The sequence below is a fragment of the Corvus moneduloides genome, chromosome 3 (genome assembly GCF_009650955.1).
Source record: "Corvus moneduloides isolate bCorMon1 chromosome 3, bCorMon1.pri, whole genome shotgun sequence".
NCBI lineage: Eukaryota > Metazoa > Chordata > Aves > Passeriformes > Corvidae > Corvus > Corvus moneduloides.
Window position 1 is genome coordinate 55,690,733 of NC_045478.1, and position 18,768 is coordinate 55,709,500.

An 18,768-nucleotide genomic window follows, 5' to 3' on the forward strand; every position below is an offset into this window, starting at 1 on the left:
GACTTGAAGATAAATTTTAACTGTTTCCAGAGAAGTGTTTCCAGATATGTTTATGTTGCTTCTATACTTGCTAATGAATGTTGTGCAAGCCTAATAAAAGGATAAATATTGCATTATGCAATCTTTTCTTTCTGTTTCTTGTAAGTATTTTTGTAACATATGCCAGGACTGCAATTCTAAATTACAGCAACTGTTTTAGAAGTAAAGGCACAAAGCTTGGGTAGTATTTAGCCCTCTTCTCAAGGTCACGAGACACTGTCTTCCTGAACTGCCTGCTTTGATATATCTGTCCTTGTTGACTCTGGTTACAGTTAGCTGTCTGCGTGTTTGGGTTTTCAAGTTCTCTGGCATTTATAACTCTGGAGATGCTAATCGTTGTTGTTTCAACTTTTTTTTTCCCTTAGTCCTGACTTTTGTAAGATGGATGTGTTTACACCTACAGTTTCTGGCTTCTTTTTGCATTGAGTGGTTGTAGACTGTGCTTAACAACTCTGCAATTTTACAGTCTGCTATTTTGTAGAACATAACAGAGAACTACTTGATGTCTCGCATGTAAATTAGGGCAATACTGTCACTTTGCTATATGATGCTTGTCAGGTGCAGAGGATACAGATTGCCAATTTTGTGGCTGCAGGACGGAAAAAGTAATTTGCAGTCAGAGCAATCAAAAATGAGATGGCTTCTTTGCCATTGTAGCTAAATCCCTTGTTGCCTTGCTTCCTGCAGTTGCTGGGTGGGAAGTACAGCCTACTGATGTATGGTCTTCTGGCTTCTGGGAAAAGCCTCTGCACTTTGTTTTGATTCTGTCATCCAGACACAAACCGAGCTTGTCAACCGAGTCATACAGGAGAACCAAATGGGAAATATGGACAGATTGTGCTTTATAAAGGAGCAGGCATTCATGTGCCTATTTGCCAGTGCCAAGCCATCAGCTTACTATCACTTTCAGGGGGCTGGGGGTGGACAACCTGGTGTGTTGCAACCTTCCTAGAGAGAGTGTCCTGCAAGGAACAACTCTTCCAGGGGCAGTGGCAGGCCTCCCTGGGCAGCAGGGGATTTCAGCAAGTGTAGTGATTTCTCAGGTACAAGTGATATCAGCTCTTGTGTTTCAGCTCTTTGTGAAATCACCCAAGGCAAACGCGTGTACAGAGAGACAGGAGCCTCGTTTGGCAGTTCCATGAGGCAGCTTTTACTGTCCAGCAGCCCCTGTGAAGGGAAGGCCAAGGACAAAGGCTCCCTGATCAGGGGCAGAAACGGGCTTTTTATGGGAAAGGCAGGGGGTGGGGGAGAAACCAACTAGCCAACTGGGTACAGGCTATTACCATATAGAAACAAGGCAGGCTGGGGGTGGTTCACTTTGTCACCACGACCCAAGGAAGGTTGCTTGTCTGTGGGGAAAGTCATCTTGCCCTCAGGCCTCTCTCCTCCAAGGGAGTGCAGAGGGCTCCTGTGCCAAGGGCTCACAGCCCTCCACATCTTACTGCTTGAATAAAAAGCCCCACAAACCAAGCTTGTGGTCTTTTACCTGCCTGTTTATGAGCCTTCCTTGGCTTACCTTGCAGATGACCTTGGATAATAGTAGTATCTGCAGTGTGGATCATTCCAGTTAATCTGTGTATCCTATTTGTCAGATATCATGATTTACACACAGCTTCTGAGTTGGTCTGGTGAATTTTGTAGTTCATCTGGAGGAGAGGGTGCAGAAGCAAGACAGTGGAAATCTTCCTTTTCAACCTTGAAAAATGGTCAGTTGTCATGGATTGATGCTGAATAATGGCTGATGCAGCAGCCTTTTATCAAATCCATGGCTAGAGCACATTTTGAATGATTAAATGAGTCCTCTACAGCTGTGCAGAATATGCTTGGACCAATGGTAGGAGCTGTTTTGAGGTTAGGAAGAAGCTGTCTCAGATCCCTGTGTGAAGAAGGATTTTGCATCTACCTCTGGGAAAGTAGATCAAGGGAACTTCTAACGTAGCTTGGCATAGTAACCTGGATGTTTCCATGAGTAAGACTGCATTCAGGTGTGCTGGTTGCATGTAAATTCATGGATCAAATTAAGGTGGTTGCATCCAGAGTAAAATGCTATAATTTTTTTTTTAAATAAATCCACTAATCTATTTTGTCTGAGATTGATTAGCAATCACATTTTTAACTTACAGCAGTCAGAATTGAAAGTTGAGTAGTTCAGATGTGCTTCCTTATCGTCCAGGAGCTTGGATGTTACTAAGATATTTTTGTCTTTGCTCTCCTTACAATGTCTGACTTGATGCAATTGGAAAGCAAAGTATTTTGCTAGCAAACACTGCATGATACAGTATAAAGAGGCAGGAAAGTGGTTTTGCTTTTTAGGATAGTAGCCTAAAATCCAGTACCCAATGATGAGTGCATTACATGTGATGTGCTGACTCCTTTTTCTCCTGTTTTAGGGCGTCGTTGGAGGAGTCATGATAGTAACTCCAAACAATATCATGTTTGACCCACATAAGTCTGATCCTCTGGTAATTGAGAATGGCTGTGAAGAGTATGGGCTCATCTGCCCCATGGAGGAGGTTGTCTCGATAGCGCTCTACAATGACATCTCTCACATGAAGATTAAAGATGCATTGCCATCGTAAGGAGTGTTCTTCCCTGAGCTTACATTTGCAGATTATTAGTAAGGGTCATGGAAAAGGGCTGGGGGAGAGGGGAATGGAGAGGAGGAGTTTTACTGCAGCAAGAGTTAAGTGCCAGCAAAGGTGTGATTCACTTGTGTTGTTCTTCCACTTTAGAACACTAAAGTGACATTAAACACAAATGAGTCATGAATATGAGAACCAAAGTGCAAAGGAGACCAGTACAAACCAATGATTAATAAAAGCATTTGTGGTATGCTGTGGTTGGGCTCTCGTGCTGACCTGTCTCTAGGGCTATTTCAGTGGATGTGAAGAGGTTTAGATTTGGACCATTGTTGTGCTATCAGGACTGTTCTCAGAGGAGTATTTGAACCTTTTGAAGATAACAGCACCTTAGCTGCCATCTTCAGGACTTAAAAGAACCACCAGACTGTGGAATACTTCTATCTCAGAACCAGAAATACATTAATAGTTATAATCTATAATACATAATAGACCTTCTGGGGTGGACTACTTTCATTTATGCACAGACCAGGCACTGCTTATCTATTTGTTCTAAGCAGGGTTTTGTTCTTAAAGGCAATACCTGCTTGAACAGTTAAATTCATAATTCCCTCCCTTTTCTCATTTCAAGAAAAACTTTCCAGTACTTGTTACACTCATTACTGGAGTGTTTAATAGCTTCTTAGCAACTTTTAAGTCATGAGGATCTTGTATTCTCATTCTCCTCAGACTTTTTAGCAGTAACGAAGAGCTCAAGTTTTATGCTGATACATTTTTTTCAGAATTTTCCATTTTGAAATGTTTTATGATTGTCCTGCTTTAAAAAAATATTTGGGGAAGCCTGCATTCAAACAGTATCTTTGAATAATGGAGACAAATTAAAGAAGAAAGCTACTGACTCTGTTGCCTGTTACTGTTTTGCAGTAAACGTGTTCAAACAGGATACATCTTATCTCCGATTTGTTTTTCTCAGAAATACATTTGTACTGACTAGGGAAGCATGGATGGTTGTAGATGTTGACTCATTGTCAGGTGTGGGAAATTACAATACTCATATGATTTGAATTAAATTCCAGCAGCTAAATACATGTCCTGTGTTTTTTTGTTACTGAACTTCTGATGACTTGCACATTCTTATTACACGTGTAACATTTCTTCACCCACGTGGCACAGTCTGCCAAGTGGTTTACTCATTTTATTTTGGTACTATACTTTTTTCTCCATTGTCTTTAAAGTCACTTATTTCCAGTTCTGTATGTTTATTTTGGAGAAAGTTGTTTTTTGTTGAGTTTCATGGTTTAAGTTAAGTTGATATTTAGTTTTCTTTTCATTTTTTTTTCTGTTTCCATTTTGCTTTTAACATCGTATGTACATCCATCATTTCCCCTGACAGTGACATACCAAAGGATCTTTGTCCTCTGTACAGGCCAGGAGAATGGGAAGACCTGTCCTCTGAGAAAGATATCAATCCTTTCAGCAAATTCAAATCCCTTAGCAAGGAAAAGAGGCAGCAGAATGGGGATGCATCTGTTGCTCCGGGTGCCAAACAGATAAAGCCTTCAGATAAGGAAAAGTCTTCTGATTTTGAAGTTCTTCAGTCATCAGAGAGTACAGGCTCAATCAAATCAAAGTCTCTGGAGTTTCCCAACAACATCACTGCCACTGAACATTTGGAAAAGTTTGATGCGGATTCATGTACCAAGGACCCTTCCAGGGAAAAAAATGCTTCAGATACCAAAGAAAAATCCCCTCTAGGAGGAGAGGATGACTTAATTGAGCTGGAAAAGACATCATCTCATATGGATAGAGGGTTGGACAGGAAAATCTCAGTAATGGAAGGCTTGCTGGCTGACCCCAGGGACTTGAGAACTAAGCAGCAGGTAACCAAACCTACTACAGAAGTCCAGGAGCACTTGACAGTTGATTCCTTGGAAAAACAGGACAGTGTTGAACCTAAAGCTGACTTAGACTTAGAGCTGTGTGAAAAGCAAGATGTTATTCCAGAAGTAAACAAATGTGTCAGTTCCCCGACAGGTAAGGTGGAGACTGAATTGGACACTAAGAAAGAGCTAGAGAAAGATAAACTTATTGAATTTTACCTCAATAAAGATGGAAATGGGTCTCAGTCATCTGAAGACTTACACAAGGCTGAAATCCAGAAAGGTGAAAACAATAAAGCAATTGGCATAGACCTTACACTTAGCTGTTCAAAGTCCCAAGCTAATGAAGTCCATACAGTTAAAAGTATGGAGCTTGATTCCTGCTGTGTTGAAAGGAAAGCACCTTCATTAGAAATCAGCTCAGCAGCTGCAGAGGAAAAGGATCTGAAAGAGTCTGTGGACTCTTCATTAGTACCAGCTATAGACAAGACCTGTCAAGAAACACAGTTAGACAATCAATCAGAAATCAGACTGTGGCTGCTGCAGAAAATTCAAGTGCCAATTGAAGGTAGGTCTCTGGTTATCCTTGTTTCCTCTGAGACTTGGACAGCATTATGACGGTAACCTTTGAATTGACAGCCTTCTACTCTAGATTCCCTCTTTCTGTAATGCCTGGTCTCTTTTTTACTCTTTGTGTATTTCGATTTTATGTTATCTGCTATCGTCAAATTCTCTAAGCTTGTAGTTTGATAAGTAGCTTGTGTGCTCTTTCCATATTCATTGATCACTCTTTACATAATCTTTACTTCTGTTTGCTGGCTTTAAGAAGGACAGTGAGATGTCATCCAGTTCAGTATTGGCAGGGACACTTCATGGCCTAGGAATTGTCACTCCACATTGGTAACCCCTGTTGCCTCACTGAAGTCTGTCAGTGGGTTTCTGATAGTATCCAAAGTAATAGAGCACTGCTATGAAGGTACCAAAGGGTACCAAAGTATTCTTCACACTATTGGCGTGTGTCTGGTGTCTCTCATGCTATGGAAACCCTTAAAGAAGTGATAAACAGGAATACATGTATAGTCCTACTGACTGATCAATTTTTCCTGATTGGTCGTTGCGTTATCAGAAATAATTCAGGCTGTTCCAGGAAAGCACGTAACGGAATGAAATCTCTGTTCAGAGCGTGTGCACACATATTACCATTTCTATGGCAGCCCAATGCCTCTAAGCACTAGTGTGTCCTGGAGCGTTGATGCTCCTCTCTGGGTAATGTAGTGAACCAGTGGACATACCCTTGATTCATATCAGGTGGTGGGGGATGCTTAAAGTGGAAGTCTTTATTTTAAGAACAGTTTTTCTTAAAATGATTTTTCCTTTTTTTTTGTAAGGGTTTATATCTTGCTGGTTGTATTTGGCTGTATGTGTATGCCTAAAACAAAGAAGGCAACCTCAGTGTGATTGAGGCTGTAGTTTAATAAGCAGGGTTTTTTTTCATATTAGCAATTTAAGGAGCTTAAACTGCTTCTAGGCTTGGCCCTGTCTTGTGCAGACAAAAGGTGCTTGTATGGCTGTGTGACTGAAAGAGTCAAGAAACTGATTGGGCTTTTTGTGTGTGTGTGCATGCAAGATTACCCATCAACTGGATGGGTTTTTGGGACCCAAACATGTCCCCTTAATTTGCCTGCTTCATGTTGCAGGCAGCACCCAGCCAGGTCATCTTACCTATTTCTTTACAGGGCTGTTCTGTACATAGCTGTACCGCTGAGGGGGATACAGGCTGTGACAAAATGGGAATAAATGGCCTCAGTTTAGGATGAACGTGGTTTTACTAAACCAGTTGTGCTGTTGAAGTCAGGTGTAATTCTGTGTATGGTGCCTCTGAGTATTCCTTTGCACAAGATTATTAATCTTGGTCACAGTGTTTTATCAGCTGCAGTATTTTACTTTCCTGTAAGCAGACCATTTCTCTTGTGTCTCGTTCAGATATGCTTCCTTCAAAAGAGGAGAAGAGCAAGACTCCTCCAATGTTTCTGTGCATTAAAGTAGGCAAGCCCATGAGAAAGTCCTTTGTGTCTCAGAGCACGACCATGTCTCAACAATACAGTAAAAAGATAAAGCAACCAGAGTACTGGTTTGCTGTTCCTCGGGAAAGGTAAGCTGCACTCCTCTTAGCACAAAAATGTCTGTCTGTTACTTTTCAAATCTGTAGTGCTTTCTAGAGTTGAATCTGGCATTCCCTGCATGGTCCAAGGTATGAAGTGCAGCAGGGATGCTGAGGGGTGCCCTCATTTCATTGCATGCCAGTGACATAAAGCAGTGTTTATTTCTGGTCTAATATGGCTCTCAGTAGGAAGAAAAAAGGGCTCAGGTGCCACTTGAAGATGGAAAGAGTGATATAAGTGCAGCTAACGTAATAAAAATGGGAGATGATCAGGGTTTCAGCTGTAGTCTAGGAAGTGAGGGAAAGGGGGAAAAGGGAGCAGTGGCTGGAGCATCATAAAATGCACTAAGGTGTCAGTGCTTAAAAAAATAGCTATTTCATATGAGCAAAGGGCATCGTGTGGGAAAAGGGAGGCACTCCTAACTAAACAGGTTATTCTGTCTGAGTATTTGTCTTTTGTCCCATTAAAAAATAGTCCCTTAGCAGTAAAATCGAGGAACATAACATGTGTTCCTGTAGATGTGTATTAATGCATAAATAGTACTCTAGAAAAAAGCAAACAACAAACTAAAAAAGTGCAGGTCTGTGATTTTCCACATAAATCACCTAAGAATTTTCACTGGCTGTGAGGCATCAAATATGTGATCCTTTTCTTGACAGAAGGCAGCTAGAGCAATTCTCTGGTCTGTTGATGAACCAAAATCAGTAATTCTGGTAAATTAGATACCAGGAAGGAGGAATCTGGACTTGTGATCCATCTCAGAGGTGTCTCTTTCAGATGCAGTCAATTTTCTAAAAATAATTTTTATTTAATAATTTTAATTTCAAATGTGTAGCGTGTGTTGATTTAAGTGTTTATATTTTTTGTGGTTTAAAAAGGAGTGTTTTGACTGTCTGTAGTAGTGTGGAAGTTGCTGTCCTAGAACTCTTCGTGGAGGAGAGGGAGAGGTTTAATCCAGCTGGAATGTGGCCCTTGGGAGAGTAGCTGGATAACTTTTGGGTTGCTTGCTATCTGCGGATCCCAGTCCTTGACTCCTCCGGGATTGCAAAAGGGTGGGTTCAGAAAATTCTAGGTTAAAGTGTGAGAAAATACTTCAAGGAGTTGAAGTGATGCCGCGATACAACACAAGGTCAGTTACTGCTTTGGGGATAATGTAGCTAACTGTGAGTAAAGCTGCTGAGCTGATTGAGGTCATCTCTAATAATTGCTCTGTGCAACAGGTAAATCTATCAAGCTTCTTACCACAGACTTGGAAAACAGCTTTTCTGCTTGCCCTTTTATGAGCAGAAGCTTTCTGAATGGTGAGCAGACCTAATCCATATATAAACTGAAGTGTTGACAACTGGTTTGTATTCCAGTTTTTATAATAAGGAAAAAGTAACTTCTGCAGTGAGCTGCTGCAGCAGCACCTGGCCATGCTGGCTGACAGACGAGAGCTTTGATGTCAGGGCTGCTGTTTGGATCTTGATCAAAAGTAGTGGTGAATGACTGGTTGTAAGACTGGGTCTTTTTGGTGCTATTCATGCCTGTTTTAACATCACAGATTTGCATGAAAGATCAAGTAGAACTTGGAGCAGAAATTAAATGTGAGACCCACTCCTTTGTATTAATGCAAGACATGTCTTTGCCTCTTGAACAAGACAGTGTTTTCTCCAAGCTCTTGGATGCTTTCCCAAAGTAAAACACAACACTTCCTACCTGCTGGGGATATTCTTGCATCAGTATTGTATAGAATAGAAGCATAAGTGTTGCATTTTGAGAGTGACATGAATAGTAGGTTGTTTGGGATAGCTTTGCAATGTATTTTAGACAAAATGTGAGATAATTTACTAAATTTAAAACTATTTGGAATGCAGTTTATATTCATGTGTAAATGTCAAGAATATCACTCTCATCTTGTTGGCCACAAAGCAGAATAAATAAAACACTTTGTCCAGTCACAGTAGCTTGTACAGCATCTTAATGCTTTGTAGTAACTAAAAAAAAAAAACAAAATCAAAAAAACAGTCCAAACCTGGAGAGAGATTTTTGAAAAAAATTGGTCTGCATGTCTATATTTAATGTAAGCTAAATCTTCCTCTGATTTGCCTTTAATTACATTTTTTCCACAGTCACAGTGTTTGCTGTTAAAGCAGCTTCTGTCATCAGTTGTGAAAACAGCTCCATTTTCAGCCTGGGCCCCATAGCCCACAGCTCCCAGCAGAGCTGCTCTTCCGTGTGCAGGCTGCTGCTGCTTTCTGAGCCCAGTACTTTTAAATTTTTTTTTTTTTTTAATTGGAAGCCTCTGGAAACTTTATTAATACAGAAAGAAGAACTTTGAGGCTGATACTCTTTATAAAGGCTGTCACTAAATCTTAAGTCTCATTTGCCTTTTGTGCCTGCTGTAGGTGTTGTCTCTCCATGCGTGGCTTCCCAGGTGCCGCATGTGTCCCGGCACACGTCGCCCCGAGACCAGCACAGCATGGCTGAGTTAATCAGTGACTGCAGCACTGCTTTGTGCTGCCTCCTTGGTCACAGCAGTGCTCACCTCAGCACACAGAGCGGGTGCTGGGCATCTTGAGTTGCCTTATATACAGACCACTCAGTGCAGGGCAGCTTCTTGCCAGGTTCAGCTGAGCAGAGGGGCACCCATGCTCTTGGACATGAATAGAGAGATTGACTCTTTTACTGGGAAGTTTTGCAATGGGTACAGCTCACAGTATTAGAGGGTAAGTCTGTGTGTGCTCTTACTATGTGGATTTATGTTTAAATGGTATGTAGATTTCCCACCCTAGTGGATTTTGAGTAGTAGTAGTTCAGTAAGTAGGTCACACATTTCCTCAAGGCCTTGCAGAGGAAAATGCCTTGCACCAAGACAGAGATAGTAATGCAGAATTTCTTTGTTTGTAAATAATAGCATTGACTAGTTCCTCAGTCAAGAAGTAAAACTCTTTAATTTTCCATAGTGTAAATTTTGCAAACAGGTTTGGTTTATGAATGTGTAATTTGCACTGAAGTTGATGTAAAAGACACTGCACTGAGATCATGCTGCTGAGAAGGCATCCACTTTTTTCAAGTTTCTTTCTTGAAAGCAGACGGATTTTCAAGGAGGAAAAGTGAGAGGAGTTGAGGCTTTTTTCTCTTTTTCAATTTTAGCACCCTGCCCCGTTGACCGTTTTGGTTTTGGGTAAGTTTTGGTTTGGTTTTTGTTACTGTTTCTGTGGGATTTCTTTTTCTAGAGCAAGATATTACTGGGTTGTAACTCCTGCTAGTGTGTAACAACCTGTAGTTAACACAGTTGAAGCTGAGACCTGGAAGAACTTGCAGCACAGCTGTCTGGAGTCAATGCTTAGATGATGCTTCCATGCACTTACACAGGGCTTTGCATAAAGGGACAACGATTAACAGGATCCTGTTGCTGAAGGATCATTCTTCCATGCACCTGTTAATGGAATGGAATAGGTCGCATAAAACTTAGATTTAGAATCCTTTTGAATTAGCCTTCTACAAGGAGATTACTCTTAGACTCCTAATAGTAAGATCTCAAGCTGTACAGAGGAAATCTATGAAAACCTGTTCGTATCTCTAGCTTAATGTCTTATAATGAGGGGTCATAGAAGTCTGTATAAGCTCATAAAAGCATATGAGGGCTTACAATACCTCAGCCCTCATAAGATTTGTGAAGAATCATCATTTAGTCAGGCACGTTTGTAACAAAGTCATAGGACGTCTCTGGATTAATTTCTTTCTCTGGGCCAGGAACAGTGGTTGGACTTAGAGCCTTTTGAATATTTTCTTTCTGGAGTTACTGACTTCAAGTTTCTGTAGTTGTCTCTTTCCAAGTACTTTGTTTTATTGATGTTTCCCTGTTAGTGCATGATACACTCATAAGCATGTGATCACCAAAACAGCTATTGAGTTCTGGGATAAATTTTCTTGCAGCTGTCAAGTTGGCTGTAAGAAAGTTCCTCATGAAGTGGTTTTTCAATTTAAAAATTGGCTCAAATGTTTTCAGTTGTGAGCTTGGAAATACCACTGTAGCATAATGCTAGAATTTTATTAGCAGAACATCCCTTTTCAGAATGACATCACCTTTATAATCACCTATTTCTATTTTATTCTGTTGCTTCTTAAATCTGGAGTGTCTGGATTTATTTATCAACTGTCCCTTGCAGAGGAAAAACTTAGTTATGTACTACTTAAATAAACTGAGCATATGCAAGTGCATGGGACCTGACAGGAAGTGTTCTGAGTATGTTGAGGAAGTTGGTTGATGTTATTACAAAGCTGCTTTCTATCATCTTTTGAAAGGTTCTGTTCACCAGTAGTGTTCCTTAATAATTGGAAAGACAAATGCTGCAACCATTGTCAGAAAAATCAAGAAAAATGTGTGGGAGGACAGGGCAGTCAAGCTTCACTGAGAGAAACGTCATTATAGACACCATTCCAAGCACACAGAGGGAAAGAAGTCATCAGGATCAGCTGTCATATATTTACTGAGGGCAAATTGCTTTTCTACTGACCAAATAACTTTTCTGTTTGAGATTGCTAGCTCCTTGAGCAAGGAGAGAGCAAAGGATTGTTGTTTTACCATCACATTACTAAGGCTTTCAACACAATTTTCCATAGTATCCTTATAGCCAAACTGGCAAGATGTGACCTGGACAGGTAGGTTACAGCTGGTTGTAAAACTGGCCGGACCACTGGGCTCAAAGGGTTGGTAGTTAGTCTGAGTGGCATCGAGGTATGAGCGGTGTGCTTGGGGACTGATACTGTTTAATGCCTTCATTGGAGACATGGACATTGAGACAGAACACACCTTTGTCATTTTGGGGAATGACACAAAATTTGGGGAGTGCTCATAATTGGAGGGCAGGGCTGCTGTTTAGAGGGGCCTCAACACAATGGGCTGACAGTTCAGAAAAAGCAAATGCAAAAGTTGTGCACCTGGGATGGAGCAGTCGCTGCAGCAGTAGGGTGGGGACGGGTGGCCTGGGGAGTAGCTCTGCAGAAAAGGAGTTGGGGAAGTTGAGAGCAAATGGAGCATGTCAGTGGTGTGTCCTTGCAGTCATGAAGGCTTTGCTTCTTGCTGGCTCAAGTAAAGAAGAACAACCAAACAACCTGGGTGGTCATTATTCCCCTCTTCCTTTTAGACACTTGGTTAAAAAAAGAAGGTGAGGGGACAAGAAAAAGAAAATGTAGGATGGCACCAGACCCTTCTCAGATCACGTGCTACATGCTTCAGAGGAGATCATGATTAGGTAAAAGAGAAAAAAACCCAGGAGACAGGCTATGCATGGAGAACTTGTAGAATCACTACTGGAGATTTTTCCAACTTCAAATGGACAAGAATGTGCAACCTCCTCTAACTTGGAAGTTAGCTCTGCTATAAGCAGGAGCTGGCCTAGATGATCTCCAGAGGTGGCTTAAAACATAAATTCATTCTGTGATTCTGAGATACGAGTGTGCTGCTCTCCTTCATCCACCTGCATAAACGTTCTTTCAAACTGATCTTAGCCAGACAGCAGCAACCACTATTGTATTGTCCTTTCTTAGGGATTTGTAGGAATTACGTAGTTAGCTTTCCGGAGTAGGACTACTGTACGTTAAAATACACAGTGCTCAAGTCAATTTTCTCTTTCAGTTAAAGCTCAAATTAGTTAGCAGAGATCATCAGACTGCTCTTTCTGAAGCCTCTGTGAGCAATGCTAATTTATTCCTTTTTCATTTCCATGATGAAGCAAAGTAAATCCTTTATTCTTTTTGTAGACTCATTTGAAAAAATCTGGAATTATACTAGTGATCCTAACAGGTTGTAACGGTGCTGAAATGGTATTTTAAGATTATTCGTGCATACATATAAATCCAAGTAACTTGAAATACGGGGGGGGGAAATGTCTAAATTTCTCTAAGGTTTTTTCTCTTTTCTGTTGATCAAGGCATTGCTGGATGTAACTTTCTGGTGAAAAGCTGAAGAAAGATCCAATGTCATAAGCACTTACTATCTTTCTATCTGCCCTCTTTACTGTGGGTCTGGTTTTTCTGTTGGCAATTCAACTTCTTGTATAGTGGATCCACTGTTGTATTGCTGTTTGAAATTGCATGTGTTCATTTTAACTTATTACATTAATTCCTTCTTCAGAAACTGTTTCATGGTTTGTTATGGATATTGTAAAGGAACATCTTTTTAAAGACAGTGGCTGAGAGCTGACTACATTTATGTAAGAGCATGTGCTGCTGGTACTATATCATTAGCAAAGCTGTCAGTAACAGCTTATTTTCATAATGCTAAGAGAATGAAGATTGTTTTGTGGTTAGCCTCTATAACTTTTAAAGGGCAGCTAGAACTGTAGTGTAGACATCACTGGTGATCTCATGGCTTGTTTTATGCTGGAGGTCAAACTAAATGGGTAAAGTGAATGTTTTATGGAGTCAACTTTTGGGAGTATGATGTAATATCAATCAATTTGACTTCTTAATATGAATGGGACTGGACAAGCCACATTGCTTTACCATGATGCTTTGGTCTTGCATATAGCAAAGGAAGGAGAAAAATACATTGTGGGGAGTGAAAGCAGAGAAACCTTGAAGTGGTTCAGGCTCCCAGGTAGCGGGAGCTGTTGCTTTGTGTGGTAAGTGAGGGTGGAGGTACACAGGTATCCTGTTTGTGTGGTTGTCCCTGCTTTGTCATTGGGCAAAACCTCTGTGCTACATGACCGTGTTGTATTCATGGACCGCTGAGCAATGGTTGTCTCCTCCTCTTCTCTTCACAGGGTGGATCACTTGTACACGTTTTTTGTTCAGTGGTCACCAGAAATATATGGGAAAGATGCCAAAGAGCAAGGTTTTGTTGTGGTAGAAAAGGAGGAGCTTGACATGATTGACAACTTCTTTAGTGAGCCCACTACTAAAAGCTGGGAGGTGAGTCCTTTCTGCCTTTACATGAAGCATGTGCATATCAAGTACGCATCCCTGTGCTAAGAATCTCAGCAGTTGTTATTTTGAGGATTTTCATGGTGTTCCTTTGTAGCAGTTGCTGCTTTATATAGAGGTCTTCTTAAGGCTTGTGTCTGTCTCAGAAATGTACTCATATTCCTTCAGTCTTCCTTTCTTCTCTCCCTAGAAAGAGCAGGTAAACAACTGGGAGCTCTCTGGTGTGCAACCAGCAGAAGTTGTGTAAATATTTTGACCATGTGATATTAATCTTTTGCAAAGCTATACAGGCGTATGTTGTCAGCATTGCTAAATTTCTAATGTGTTTCCTAATGTATTTATGTGCTATAAATAAAATCTTCAAAATCTATATATGCACGTAAACACTAACCCAGACCCCTGTGTGCTGGTTGAAATGGATTGGTGCGTGGTGATGAGCCAGACCCGTGCTTCTCTGGCGCACACAGCAGTACTGTTTGAATATTGGGTGTAAGTGGGATAAGTTTTGTCATTGGACTTTGGCTTTTTCATGTGTGGTCTTTTGCAATCTATTTTAACCACTTGGCATGCCTGTGCTTGTTATGTCTTTCTTCTGCATACAAAGCCTAATTTCTAAGAGAAATAAGCTTGCACACATTTAAAAAAATCATATTTCTGAATGCTCAAACACTTTCTGTGCTAAGGATATGGAATAAATGAAAAAGACGAATCCCGAAGTGGGAAATATCTTGATGGTGATTAAAAAAGTTATCTGATTATTTGTCTTAAACATAAACTTGTTTTCTTTAAATTCTACTGCCCTCTTTTTTTTTTTTTTTTGAGTATTTTTATCAAAGTATGTTCTGTTGAAAAATGGAGCTTGGAAGTGGGACTTGTCATATGAAATGCAGCAACTTCTACTCCCAAGGAGCTAATAGTGTTGCAGTTTTGTAGTTTCTCAATGTTGGTGCTTTGTGAACTGAAAGATGGGGGGAAAAAAAAGAAGCCTTCCTTGTGTTGCTTAGAGCTGAGTGCAGTCATACATCGCACTAGATTTCACTGTTCAGTTATTTGCATGCTGTTTTCATAAAACCAAAACGAAGGAGAGTCAGTGATCCGAAGAACAGATGTAGGAGGGATCTGGCCACACTGGGAGCTTGTCTCTCACTGTTTTATTTAGATATTTATTGGAAGGAAGAATTAGCTGAAAACTGCTTTTAGAGGTATGTCTCTTTTATTTGTAATACATTCCAGCTTTACCAATTGAAAGTAGAGCTGACAGGAAATCTCTATTGAATAACGTCCAAATTTGGGCATGATGACTGTGAAAGTTTCACTCTCCCTTGTGGGGAAACAGAAACTCTTAATTGTAGAGAAGTATATAAGCAATCTTATCACAGCATGCCATGGCCAGTAGCTGTCTGTCACACTTGTGGCTGAGAACTCTGCCACTAGAGCAGGGGTAGAGTAGTGGGTACTGCAAAACAAACTGCTAGATGATGAAACAGAGACAAAAGCCTTTGAATATTCGAATTGTTTACTGTGCCAGACCGGACCAGGAGGAACCTTTTGTGGAGGTATGTTGAATTGTTTCCCATGTGAACAGTGTGAATCTGATGACAGTACTTCTGTCCTAGCAATAAATGTGCTCCGCACTCAGGTAGGGGGCATTTCCACCTCAGGTATCTTCCTTCCTCAGTCCTATAAAATCTTTGAAAGATTTTGTAGATCTGGTTTCTGTAGTGGTCGATTCTTTTCATCCATTTCTGCTTTTGTGTGGTCTGTAAATACCTGATCTTGCAGATGCCTCCTTCTACAGTTGTTGACTGAACTTCATTCACATGTGCAGTTCAGAGACTGAATAGGTGTGTATGCAGAGAAGAGGGGGGGCTTGTCTGTCTCTGGAGTCATTTACAACTGTGTTAATAGGTTTTGCCTGTGTGAGTTTGGTTGTATTTTGCTACAGATACCTCTTGTTGGTTGATTTGCTGTTGGTTGATACTTTTCCCCCACTCCTGACTATCCTAAAAGATAGTCATCAAAAGGGGAGTTGGGTACTTTTGATTTAAGGTGAAAAAGGTGTTAATTGAAAAAAATATATACAATAATGGTGTGGGAGATGAGGAGGGAAGGCAAACCACTCAGAAGGTGAAAAAAGAACAGTGATAAAAGTAGAAAGATTGTTTTCTTTGAACAGTTTGTTGTGGGGTGTTTTTTGTTTTTTAATTATCCTAATTTTGCAGTGCAAACCTTTCCTGAAATTGACCATACGAAAAATTTTCTGGCACAGGATTATCTGTGGTCTCAGAAGAAGAGGCCAGAGGGACAGGATGAAGCTGTAGAGCTCTTGCAGTATCTTGGGCAGGAATACCTGTAACTGCTCAGATGTGCAGGGGCACATAGCAGTGTTAGTTCTGCAGGCTGGATTTTGCCTTGTGATCCTGCCTTCCTCACTTTTCCTGACCCTGCATTATTGGAGTGCCAGTGCCCAGGTGCCCTGCTCAGCTCCAAGCAGCTGCAGGAGAGCATGGGCTGGACATGAGTGCACGCAGCAATGTGTAGCTCTCATTCCACTGGGGATGCCAGGTGTGACTGATGGTATTAGGGCTGTGTGAACTCCTCACCGGTCCTGGTCGTCATGAAAACTTCTGTGCTTTGTTGTGTGGTTAAATCCACAGCTGGAGTCAGTCCAGTGCATTTGCTTTCTCGCCTGAGGGGTAGGTGTGTGTAGGACCTCCAGGCATCTCTTCCCAATTGTCTCGACTGTTGACAGCTTCTGCAAGTTCAACCAGTGAAAGTGAAGGCATGGAGCAATTATGCAAAACTTGATCTGTGTGTAACAGGAAAGCCATTTGGAAGCCTCATGGGCAGCGAGGTGCATAGCAGAGTGCACAGTGGGCTCTGCAGCTGCATCTTGAGATTCCTGCTCCAAGACAAGACCACTGTGGTGATACACTCATGGAAGGAAAAGGAGGTTTATGGTTTCCTGTTTGTTTTGTAGCTTCCTCTTTTCTTTCTTGTCAGCTCCATTTTGGAGCTTTTGCTGTTGCTTCCTCTGTGCCGTGGTAGCACCGAGCCCCAGCCAAAGCCCCACTGCCGGACACAGCGAGCCTCATCTCACCTCCCACTGCTGTGCAGAGCTGAGGCTCCTGGCACTTGCCAAGTGCCCCGAGCTGCACTGAAGGGTTGGCAGCTTTCCAGCTGTGCCAGGTGATGCCCTCTGCCAGCCGTGAGGCTGAGCACCCCAGCAGCAGCTTGTCCAGAGCCAGGACACCTGGACTGCTGCTGCTGATGGGTGAGGTGATTTCCTCCTCTCTGCAGGGAGCTCTGGGCACTATCGGTGCTGCCAGCCTGGAAGCTCCTGCCCCATGCCACATTTGGGCTCCTGTTTGCTACTCATGCCACGTGGAGTCCAGAGTTTGTCCCCTGTCTCTCTGAGCACCTTGTAGGTTGTTGAGTCCTTTTATAGACAAGCATTAGGTGCATGGTTTTGCATGCTCATTTTATTTCTAGCTTTATGGGAAAAGTTAGTGGGACTTATCTGTATCTACTGGAGAGAAGTCTGTGCTTTGATTTTTAAGTATGTCAATTCAAGCCTGATATTGGAAATATTTATATGGACTCACCTTTTAAAATATTACAATATTAAAAAGCCTTAAAGGAATAAACAGAAGTTTCCAAAGAGCTGTTTGGTAATTTTCAACTAGGAACGTATTTTATAAAGACCTTGACTGTCCTGCAGTCACAAAGACACCTTGCCAGTTAAGATTTTCCTCATTTTCTTGTGGGTACCTATGCTTGATAAAACCATCCCATACGGTGGTTTTGCTCCATATAGTGTGACAGCTGAGGAGAAAGTTTTAAATTAATTGACTTCAACAGAGGATTGATGGTGTAGGAGCTATGCTTTAGGTTGGACACTTGTTCTCTTGCCACAGATCATAACTGTAGAAGAAGCTAAACGACGCAAGAGCGTTTGCAGTTACTATGAAGAAGAAGATGATGATGATACTTTGCCTATCTTAAAGCATCACAGTTCTCTCCTGGAGAACATGCACATAGAGCAGGTATGGCTGGAAAACCCTCAGGTTTCCTTCAGCAGACAGCAGATGTGGTGCTGTCTCTGTCGAGTGTGAGAAGGAGAACAGGCTGGGGCAGTGCCTGTGTTGCTTGTGTAACCATTTCCCTCATTCCCTGCTCCCTGCCCAGCTTGCCCGGCGCTTGCCCGCACGGGTGCAGGGCTATCCGTGGCGCCTGGCATACAGCACGCTGGAGCACGGCACCAGCCTGAAGACTCTGTACCGCAAGTCGGCTTCTCTCGACAGTCCCGTTCTCCTTGTCATCAAGGATATGGACAACCAGGTAAGGAGCGCTTGTTCTGGGGGGGTGGAGCTGAAAGGGAAACATCATGAAAAGTGATCATTATGAAATGCTACTCATACTGTGAAGTGATGTCATGCCAAAATAAGACATTGGTGTATTCTTTTATATTTTCTACTGCCTAAACTTGAATTACAGCTGCCAAGTACTTCAGCACTAATAAAGGCTTTAGAATTGCAATGAGTGCAGTAGTGCCTTTGGAAGAACCTCTCTTAGGTATCTCAGTTAAGCTGTGACAAACAATGCCTCCCTGGAGGTCTCATTCTTCAGTAGCTCCTAGAGTCAGCAATCCTGCTGCCATTGTTGCCATCTGGCTTTTAACTTGCAGAATACAGAAGATGTGGAGGAATACTTGCACATCTAACACACTTCACTAGTTGGTTCTTCTAACATGAAAATCAGCTCAGTTGATCTTAGAAAGTACTTTGAAATGTTTGGGATTTTTTCTCTTGGATTTTGCACTGTCCACAAAAGTAATGTAATCATTTTATTCTGACAGATATTTGGAGCGTATGCTACACATCCCTTCAGGTTTAGTGACCATTACTATGGCACTGGTGAAACATTCCTCTATACATTCAGTCCACATTTCAAGGTAAGTGGGTGTTCACTTTCTCAAATAAGATTTTTTGGGTTCCACTTCTAAAACATTTATGAGATTTTTATGAAGACAGCATGTTTGAGTGTAGAAGATGTGCCAGATGTTGATGAATGCAGTTAATCATTCACTGCTTCAATGCAATACTTTAAGCAGAAGTGTCTGTAATTATCTGAAGAGAGGATAGTCTGTAAAGGTGAGGAGAGGGTTTTAAGTAGATTGAAGGGGGAAGCAGGAAG

At 41.5% G+C, this 18,768-nt stretch overlaps 1 protein-coding gene across 5 annotated transcripts in view; it reads left to right on the forward strand.

The window, feature by feature from the left end:
- NCOA7 (nuclear receptor coactivator 7) overlaps window positions 1-18,768 on the forward strand; it is an 87,114-nt gene that overhangs the window by 64,654 nt on the left and 3,692 nt on the right. For 2 of the 5 annotated variants that reach the window (XM_032101610.1, XM_032101609.1), the window contains 7 exons: window positions 2,430-2,614; window positions 4,012-5,066; window positions 6,482-6,650; window positions 13,413-13,560; window positions 17,490-17,618; window positions 17,761-17,913; window positions 18,431-18,526. In XM_032101610.1, the coding sequence (XP_031957501.1) occupies window positions 2,430-2,614; window positions 4,012-5,066; window positions 6,482-6,650; window positions 13,413-13,560; window positions 17,490-17,618; window positions 17,761-17,913; window positions 18,431-18,526 (1,935 nt within the window). The other 3 variants (XM_032101612.1, XM_032101611.1, XM_032101613.1) reach the window with 3 other exon arrangements.